General features: G+C 30.6%; 1 protein-coding gene across 7 annotated transcripts in view; it reads left to right on the forward strand.

Annotated features, from left to right (window-relative positions):
* The window catches only part of LOC143224685 (F-BAR domain only protein 2), a 145708-nt gene extending 139351 nt beyond the window's left edge, over positions 1-6357 (forward strand). For 6 of the 7 annotated variants that reach the window (XM_076452884.1, XM_076452855.1, XM_076452875.1 and 3 more), the window contains one exon: positions 3419-6357. In XM_076452884.1, the coding sequence (XP_076308999.1) occupies positions 3419-3462 (44 nt within the window). In that variant the 3' untranslated portion in view covers positions 3463-6357. Of the gene's footprint in view, positions 1-1423; positions 1502-3418 lie in introns of all 7 variants that reach the window. The other variant, XM_076452864.1, reaches the window with a different exon arrangement.
* Positions 6358-11109: the final 4752 nt, after the last annotated feature.

The raw sequence follows: 11109 nt of genomic DNA on the forward strand, positions 1-11109 counted from the left end.
CCATCTGAATTCAAAGACCATAACAACGTTTGCAAATGTAAGTAGGCTTAGTAAATACTTTAGTTTATAACAGTGTTTATTTAATATAATAAACAACATTATGTAAGACCAAAATGAAAAACGTGATTGCTGTAAGAATTTAATGAAATATCACTGTCAGTATTGAACAAGTTTGCAGTAACATTGTACATTTGGTGGCAGAAGTTTATAATGGAATATATTAGATGTTTTTATCAAGAGATCTTATTGCCTTTATGAAAAGTCCTGTATGTATAATTAGAATATTCAAACTTAATGTGCTTGATAAACTGAGAATGTTAATTTTGGACTTCAGCTTATAAATGAGCAAACTTCTTTTCATCATCCAAGAATTATATGCCAGTTTTACAATAATTTTTTTTGTACTTTTAAAATTTATTGCCCTCGCTGTCAACAAGGCAATATTCATTCCCTCAAAAGAAAATTACAAAGTTCACTTTAACATTCCCTTGACAGATGTGAGGTTGTTTGTTGTCCATTCTGTCCTGTTTAAGAGCTTAGCTAAGGCCAATGATGAACAGAGCTTCCAAATAAGTGTTTTCTCATTTATTGGGGCTAAGCTTGTAATATGCCTTTCTACATCGTTATCACTTCAGCAGTAATGAATTTGCTGAACAGATAAAGATGTAGAAAGTTATATTTTCAACTTAGTCACATTAATTTAAAGATTCATTACTTCTGATGTAAATTATCTTTATGCCCAATTTCAAAGCACATGCGAAAATAGTAAAACATGCTCTGATTAATACATGCAAACATACACATATCAGGAAATAATACTTGAATAAATATTTTATATATGAGAAGCATATTTGTTTAATTCATTACATTTTAAGAATTTGTTTTTTACATGAGTTATTTCTTCACGTAAAAACAAATAGCTGGTTAAAATCCTGAACTTTAAATTATGTAAAAAAGAAAAATATCAGAAATGGACATATAATGCTACAAACATTTTAATTTATGATATAAACAAATTTTAAAGCCATCTTACTGATTATACATCAAAGTATGCAAAAAATTAATTCATGATCACAGTCTACTGTTCACTGTTTACACATTTTAGAAGATAAAGCAGTTAAGGAATCATATTCTATCTTTAATTATTCAAATTAATGGGATAAAAGTATACTGTTGTTATGGTTAATCTGTTTTTGATATGTCTTGAAAAGCTAGTTTTGTGAAAAATATCCTGCTTTATTACTATGATGTGTCGACATGCATTTACCATAATTCAGTGAAATCATGTTGAATATTTAAACAATAAAATGTTTATAGCTGAAAGTGAATATGAATGTAGTGTATCATTTTTAAATTGTTTAAGTATATAATCAGCAAGGTGGTTTTAAAAGTTAATATTATGAATTACTTTTTTTCTTTTAAGGTGATATGCTGATTTGGTTTCTATATTACTAAGTTGGCTTAGTAAAAGTTCTTATGAAATATTTTTACAGGATTGCAGGTAGTTATACAAATTATTTATGTAGTAATTAATAAACTTATTCTTGAACCATAATGAATTTACAGTAGTATGGATATAATACTGAACAAACTGTCCACCTCTAAAGTCTCTAATGTATCTTTTGGTACAAATCATATGTTTAAACTGTGAAATTCATTTTTAAACAAGATTTTAAAAAATTGTACAAATCGTTTTTTTTAAATCAACAAATTTAAAATAAGTATTCTGGTGTACTTAGAAACGTATGAGAAATATCCAGGAAGTTTTGTTTATTTAAAAGTTGGTTGGGAAGTATGAAGGCAGCCTTTTCTTCAGTTAGGTTATTCATCAGACCTTGAAACTGACTTAACACTCCTATGAAAAGACATTTCTAGTCCTGATTTCTCCAAGCCCGTTCCCCTGGCTGTGGTTTCGCTAGATAGTAGATAGGGACAGTGGGAATCTCGTTAATCCATTCATTAATGGATTTAAATGGCAATTTCATTTAAATACAAAATTATTAGCCTAATATTAATAACCTTTCAAGTTGCTCTGGGGCCTATTAGGCCCCACTTTTCGTAGGAGTGTTAAACATTAATTGAATGTACTTTTCTTTTTACTTGCAATTTTAAACCTAAGTATTGGATATTTACCATCATAGTATTGTTTTTCATAATTGTTGTGTTTGTAGCTGCATTTTTTTCATTGTTTTTAATCATTTTAAGCCTTTCATATATTTGTATTAATAATCTTGCCTCTGTTATCAACTGATCACTAGAAATGAATGGTATTTTACCAGCTAACCTCTGCTAGTATAAAACTCCACTCATACTGTTAATTTAGTATAACTAATTACATAAATTTTATAGTGTCAAATAAAAAAGTGCAGGTATATTTTCTTTCACTGTGCAGGTAGAGGTTTAGTGTTGAGATAAAATGATTCATACTATATTTCTTTAAAAAAGAAAAAGAACTGGGTAAAACTAAAAAAAATGTTATTTTGTAATATAAATATTTGTATTTCATCTATGTGTGTGTGTGTGTGTGTGTGTTTCCTCTGCTAAAGTGATAACATATTGAGAATTATATTAAAGGCTAAATGGTTCCCTAAACATGCTAATTATCTTAAAATCTGTGCAGATGTATCTTAAGTTAGAATGATAATTATTTTATGCCTTGGTACTCAAATTGCAACTAATGTAACATAAAGTGTACTAAAATACAAAAAATTGGACTACTTTCTCAACAGTGATTAACCAGTAGTACGAGTTAATCATTTTCATTATTATTACTTCTACCACAAAAGGTAGATGGAGATTACATTTTCATCCCTGTTTGTGTGTTTGTCAGTAAGATTTATCAAAAATGGTTGAATAGATATGGATAGAAGAAGTTGGTATACATATGGACTATGACCAAACTTAGAAGTGGTTAATTTTAGTAGAGTCAAGGTCAAAAGTAAATGTCATGAAAATCAAAAAAATCCCTAATAACATACACGGACCAATTTATCCCATTTCTGCTTTATAACTCAGTCAAAAATGATCAGATTTTGGTAAAACTGAGTGAACATGTAGAATTTTATTCTTTATTGTCCAACTAAAAATGATCCAGGTTTTTTTCATAATGACAGACATACAGGAATATCTTTGTTTTTTTTCTTGAGAACTGACTGTGATCAACACTGCATATAGTGCCCCTCTAATTGCTATTACTTTCTTTTGAAGTAATATTTTTTAAATAGGTAGAATATGAAAGGGAAACAAATGATGCATGAAGTAATTCGTATCTGTTGGAAGAGTATAAGTTATTCTTACCTTTCCAGTTACTTTGCTAAGCCCTTCCTCCTGTACTTTGGAACAGTTAATATGTATTTATATATATTATGTATGTATTGTATTTTTAAGGATCCTAATACATTATTCTTTATATTTTTAGGAAAGTATCTTTGTGAGACAGACCAGACCACTAGCTATGCATGACATTAAATCTAATCTCTGGTGCCTCACGTAGCATTCCGTCTGGTGGTGACCTGCTCAACCTACCTGCCTTCCATTTTATTAAAATTAAATAACAAGAGGTTTGTTGATTGAGTTAAAGCACCACCTACACCTCATTTATCACTAGCTCATACCATAGAAACGTTTGCTTGAAATAAACAACAATTATGGGAAAGAGTAGTATGTATTGTGTATAAACCATAAGGAGCTGTATGATCTTCAAATTTTCGTCATGCCTGTGTGATTAAGAGCCACCATTTAAAGCCTGTGCATTCAGATTGGATCATAAGATTTTGTAAAGATCTGAATAATAACAGAGAAACACATTTGTTAATTCAGTGTATGCAGTGTAACTAGAGACATTTTGACTTCTTAAAAGATTAAAATTATTTAATATGAATTCCTTCATGGAGACACTTAAAATTTTCTTGTAGAAATTTTAATGAATTTTTAACACATTTAGTGTGCTAGTTGATAAAAAGTCAAATGAAAAATAATCCATGAAAAACTATTTTACATCGCGATACAGCACTTTCATCTGATATTTAAAAATTGGGTATTTCAGAACTTCCTAGTCAGTTAACTTTAAAACAAATATCAAAATATTTTTTCCTTGTGTAGCTTTCCATGATATTGATAAATGTATTCAGCAAATATTTGAAAGTTATAGAACAGTTTAAGATTATAAATTGTACAATACAGTCCATGAAGAAAATTGTATCTAATAATGCAGGTAAGTGTGTGTGTTAACAACTGCAAAAAATATTCCATAATTTTTTTTTTCTTGTATATTTTGTTTCTATCTCAACTAGGTGAACCAAAAATTTTATGAAAGAGTGGGATATTTAAAAATGTTTCCTATGTTCATCCACCATAAAAGGTTTAACATTTTTGGTATAAATACAGTACATCTGGACATTTTAAACACTAGTAATGAATCAAGTTGTATGTAAAAATATATGTAAGTTTTATATGCAGAAATATGTATGCAGTACTCGCTTTTCTGACCTTCCTGTTATTGTGTTAATATAGCCCATTCACCAAATTACGAAATGTATATTTAAAAGTTTGTTCTCATGTTTTTATGAATACATTTTGATATTTCATTTGCATGCTGATTACAAATAGTAGTTACTTAGCATATGTTATTAATTCTGCTGAATTATGACAAAACACACTGAATATTTACTACAAAATGGCTAAAGACTAGCAGGCTATTTATGTGTGGTAAAAGTTGTACCACAGTAAAGACTGATGAGAAGCAACAAGGGAAGAAAATAATTTTCTCTGAGCATGTGACAAGAAACATTATTTGTTTATTGTTGTACCTAAAGGAAGTTTAGTTAGGAAATACGAAGATATATGGCACGACATATTGCATGTTAGGATCTGTAAACGTTTTTTTTCTGTGAAGAGTCTCTGGTCTTTATTTATGATAAGAAAATGGCTTTTAGCAAGAAGTGTACCTTAAATATTTATCTCTCTCTCTCTCTCTCACAACAGTAGCAAAGAATTAAGTGAGGAGCAAATGGTTTAGAAATTAAATGAATCATCCCCATTTCATAAAAAAATAGTATTAAAATTTAAGTTGAAGTGAGTGTTTAACACACAGTGATATGACATGAAAGTTTAAGCTGGTTCATAGGTAGTGGTGAATGTAACATGCTGTAGTTACTGCTCTTTAATAGAAAAAAAAAATTTTTTTTTCAAGATACTATATATAATGGCACAATTGTATTGGGATTAAGCTCATTAAATGAACATGGTTTTAAAAAATATGGAAACCTATGACAGCAGTAAGAAATTTATTTTTCACACAATGCTCCCTAAATTTCAGGAAAGATCTGATAAAGTGTGTGTATATGTATAAAATTTGTCAGTGTTTGTAGATGATATGAAGTATTTTCTGGTAGTGTGTGTGTGTGTAGATTTCCATCTTGACTTTATTTAAAGGTGATAGTAGTTTGTTTCTTTGAGAAGTTTTTATATTGTACTATGCACTGGAATTTTGTTTCTTTAGTACTAGTATTAACACAATTGCTTTTTTTTGTTAAGGTATATATACGTGCTAATTTCCTTTTCATACATGCATCAAGCTTTTTCAAATAATGAACTAAATTTTATGTAGCACATTTTGATGTATTTGTATTTAAAAGTAATGAACTTTTTTTTTTAAGAAACTGATATTTTCTATAAAACAAATTTAATCAATAATACTGTCAGTGTCAAATATTATGTAGCTTGCATGAAACTTTATGTTGTTGGTTATCTTTGTTTACCAGTTTCTTCTTTATGGTCTATGACATTGTAACTTATCGTATGTATACTATGTAGTCTTTCAGGGGTTTTGAGAATGGCCTTCACAATGAAATGTGTGTATCAATGGGTGTTTTCATACTTGAACTATAGGAAGTGCTGTTGCAATTTATCGGTATATTTGGTTTCTGTAGCTGCTGAAAGCTGAAAAAATATCTTATTGAAATGAATTACATTGTCATTGACTTGATGTAGAGTTATGTAAAATGTTACTGTGTTACTCTTATAGTATATGCATATAATGTTAAAGGTCTCAGTAGGTTTTCTAATTTAAGCCCATAATACAAATTATGTGTAGTGATATCATCTACTAGATGTAAAGAGAACTTGCATTTGTTCATCTTTAATCATTTTTACATTATATCGACTTAAATTAAGAGACCTACTGGGAACTTCTTTATAATTTTGTAACCACCTCTTGTTGCCCTAGGGGTCTACAGTTTGTTTTGTATCATACTTTAACATTGGTTATATATATGCTTGTATTGAAACCCTTTTATGTTCAGAAATGGATTCTAGATACCAGTGAATTTGATCTAAATAAATTAATATGAAATATAATTGTAGTAGGTGTGTTTTTCATTTGTGAAATAAAGTAATTACTTTTCTGGTCATTTGCTGTGTGCAATACTTGCCGACTTGTAATCACATGCAAGAAGGAATTCAAAAAATGTTAATGATATTTTATAAAACAAAATGTATGACAATGAATAGATTAAAATGTTTTGGTTGTTTTTGTTTCTGATACTAAAGGTTTAGGTATAGTAAAAGATAGGTAGAAAACCTATATGAAAACAATGAAAGTTTTATTGTTAATTTATCTTAAAAAGCAAGTAGGTGATAATTCAGAAACTCTATTTAACCAGTTTAATTTATTTTCCATTTACAAAAATTGTACTTTAAGTAAAACTTTTAAGATAAACAAATATACATATATTTGAATCAATGGTTATTTAAGCTTTTACCATTCTACTAAATAGAAGCATGCACTGTTGCCCAGTTTGCATAAAATCTTTACCATGCATTATATACCATATGAAAACATGCTTGTTTTGTAAATTTACCAAAGTAACAGATATCATATGATAAATAAACTTAATTATGGATTAAAAGTCATAAATTATACAAAGTATGAACTTGAAAATTAGCAGTAAACCTTTTGAAGAGAAGCCATTTTAATACATATTTTTGGCATAAAGTTTTTAAGTAATGTACTTTTAAAATTATTATAAAAACATTACCTAATGAAATATTGTAAGTTTGTTCTTTTTTTGTCATGAATAGCAAATTTCATAGCTACCATTAGACATCTTTCAAGTGTATTGTTGCGATGTGTTAGCTGACCAAATGCAAAATTATAAGGTAGAAAATATAGCAACAGTGAAAACCTTGCCAAATTAAAAAAATATATATATTGGTAAACACAGAAACAATGTTTTGGACAACAGCTTTGTAATTTCCTTATCCATGCAGTTCGTTCAGTATTAATTGTGAATGGAAACCTCTCGCATAGAGATTGCAATAAGGATGTGAAATTACACTGGAAGAAGGATAACTTCCTTTTGGCATAGGTGGTCCAAAATTAAATTATGATGAGCAAGATATTTAAATGATGTTTCAGATTTTGACATTTCAAAATTGAAAAATTATTTGCTAAACAGTGGGAAAAGGGCATCTGACTATTGAGGTACATGTATGTGTGTGTGTGTATACGTTCATTGGAGCATAAAAATGCTGTCACGAAAGTTATATACAGAAGATTTCTTCACTTTCAGCAATGAATTCAGTTCATCTTGTATGAGCACATGTTTTGGCATCAATGGCACAGAAACAGTAAGTACTAGGTGTGATTTATGAATGAAGGCAAGGTGTTTGAGGAGGGTTGTGATACTGTGGAAAGTTAAGCTTATTTTCTGAAAATGTTTTATTACACAGTGTACAAAGGAGTTTTTCCTTTGAAAATGATATTCTTAGAAGAAAATTTTTCGGGAACTGAAAATTGAGAGAAATGTTTCTTATCTCTTTTCTAAGAAAAATATCGAGATTTGGATATTGGAAAATTGGGCCTTTATATTATTCCAGGTATCAGGTGACTGTGTACTAAATTTATTCTTGAATTACCACAATTGACTTTGATCATCCAAATTTTAGTGCCGTAGACTAGGATCTAGTCACTATAACAGTGCTTGTTCATCTATATCTTCCTTCCCTTGTGTTCCATGTAAGAAATTATCCAAAAAGCTCTAAATACTGGGGGAAAAAAAAAGTATTAGAGAAGAGAAGAACCTAACTGATTTGAAGGTGAACAGAGAAAAAGACCTCTCTTGAAATCATATAAAGCATACACTTCCAAGAGAATGAGATATTAAGAAATAACGTACGTTTCAAATAAAGTTCGAAGCATTAAGTGAAAATGATACTAATTATATCTTCTTTATTTGTATTGTACAAAGCTAATTTTGATGTTTGCAGTGTACAGCAATGACAAAAAGAGAAAGATGTAATATGTTAAGTTTTCAAAAGTTTAAAAATACAGAAATGTATGTACATTAAATACCCGCATATAGTGCGCATAATACAAGAGCATATTATTTTTCCAGTATTTTTGGATATAATGGCTTTCAAATCTGACCCAAAACTCGAATAGTTTACTATTATTATTATTTATTCTCCTAAAGAAGATTTTCGAAAGCACTCAAGTTTTTGGTCTCGTTTGAAAACTGTTACTTAATTATAATTTATATTGTGATGTAATCGTCGTTTGTCGCTGTTGAATCACCAGAGCCCCAGCATGGCCAAGTGGTTAAGGCACTCAACTCTAATCTGAGGGTCGAGGGGTTCGAATCCCCGTTGCACCAATTATGCTCGCCCTTTCAGTCGTGAGGGCGTTATAATGTGATGATCAACCCCCTATTAGTTGGTAAAGGAGTAGCCCAAGAGTTGGCGGTTGGAGGTGATGACTAGCTGCCTTCCCTCTAGTCTTACACTGCTAAATTAGAGACGGCTAGCGCAGATAGCCCTCGAGTAGCTTTGCGCGAAACTCAAAATAAACCTGAATCACCAGAAGTCAAAGAGAACTACAACGAAGAAGGAATGAAAGTTTGAACTCATCACATCTATTTTCAGACTTGTAGAGCGAGTTTATATCCTGATACTTGCTAATAAAGGTCAAATAAAATATTATCGAGCAAATCGTATTCCATATTTGAGAGCTTTTTCCACAGTCACAACATTAATTTGTTATTCTACGCTATAATACATTTAACATTTTATTGTAGTCGTTCTTCCAAAACACATATACACAAGTGAAAGGTGGTCATAACTTTAGTCTTTGTTTGTTAAGTGATATGGTTAATTAGTTAGGAGTGGGTTCACTCGCACATGTATGTACAATTACTAATCAACACAACAATACGCCAGTCGCTATACTAGCGCCAATCACCTGTTAGAATTACTCTGTGCACTATGCATAGACAAGTTAATTTATACTGAAATCATCTCTCGTCCATGATGCAACCATAAAATCTAGTTTTTATAACCAGGAGGTAAGCACTCAACACTACCAAGAAAAAAAAAAACACCAATTGCATTTCATTTGTGACAACGTACCACACGCCCAATAAGAAAATAAAATATTATGCTAAACAATAACACAAAACGTACTGGAGACCCTACCTTTAAATCCCTTTTCAAGGATCCACCTATTATTTCTTACAGACATGACAAAAACTTGTGAGAAATTCTGTTGTACAAAAACAAAATGATATTTCAGGCACTCACAGATAAACGAAACAGCACGAATAAACAACACTACACACATACCAGGAAAGAACACAAATTTCGACACAAGACAGCCCATTACCTATACCACTGACTTTATCATTTACTGTATACCTTACAAAATATGTAGTAATTTATACATTAGACAAACAGGGAGCACGAGAACATCTAAACCATATTAATTTGCAGAACCAAGATACACCTACATTTCGCCATCAACAACCACTCAATTGAGGACTTTTCAATTCTTTGACTTATTAGTTCTACTCAAAAAAGAACGACTGGAAAGAGGGTTAATCTAGAACCTACAACCATCTGGTTTAAATGAACGCTTTTCTTCTCTATAAGCTTCCTAGTAGCATAGCGGTATGTCTGCACTCTAACAATGCTAGAAATCGAGTTTCGATGCCCGTGAGGAGCAGACTACAGATACCCCATCATGTAGCTTTGTGCTTAATTACAAACTTTCCTATAAAAATCTCTTTTTCCTATTTTTTTAAAAATGTTATTGCTATTTCTTTTTATCTTTTCATGACTTATCATTTCTTTATATAATAGGTGTAATTTTGCTTCGCTTCTTCTGTGTTGGTATTTGGGTAGGTTAATTTTTCAGTGATGTCGAGAAAACCCACTTGTAGAAAAAAATATAAATGTAAAAACGGCTCGTTTGGGTTGAGAAAATTTTTTACGTAGATGAGCGAACAACGTTTCGACCTTATTCGGTCATCGTCAGGTTCACAAAGAAAGGAAGAGTTAAGTGACCGGAAGCTAACAACTGAAAGGAGTTGTGCAGCTGAGTGTCGGAATGTAAAGGGCGATGTTTGAATATATAATTTTATATTATTTTAATGCAGGTATAAAGGTGCTCCTTTGTATTTGTTTATTTTGGGCTTGAGTTGTAGTATAAGAAAGGTTTCTTTAAGTTTGCGTTTGTTTGAGTGTTTTCTATGAAATAATAATCAGTGATGTTGAGAAAACCCACTTGTAGAGAAAAATATATATGTAAAAACGGTTCATTTGGGTTGAGAAATTGTTTTACGTAGAGGAACGAACAACGTTTCGACATTCTTCGGTGACTAGTTTTTGCCAAATGATGGTTATTTTTCTGCTGATGTCGGGAATATATGGTACGCAGCAGTATATGGTTTCGTGATATTTTTATTTCGACACTCAGAATTTATATTTACAGACTTATACAGCGAAACATAAAACAAATCAACACTAGGAATGACAGAGACAAAAAGATCTGCCACAACAAAAAACTAGAAAAACTAAGAAAAGACACCACGACAGACCGTTGACTAACCTCATAATTAACAGATCCGACCGACAATTAAACACAGACGAGATACATCTACTTAACAAAGGACTCAACTTTGCAATAGCACCTAGGTACATTCCAATCTTAGAAAACAAAACATGTTTAGAAGATCTAGCCAAAAGACTTCTAATACTTTCCACAGAAAACAAAAACAAGAAAACAACCAACAGAAAGAGGATAACTTCAACAATTTTATTGGCATCCACCGGCCA

Source organism: Tachypleus tridentatus, chromosome 1, assembly GCF_004210375.1.
Source record: "Tachypleus tridentatus isolate NWPU-2018 chromosome 1, ASM421037v1, whole genome shotgun sequence".
In the NCBI taxonomy this organism is placed as follows: Eukaryota; Metazoa; Arthropoda; class Merostomata; order Xiphosura; family Limulidae; genus Tachypleus; species Tachypleus tridentatus.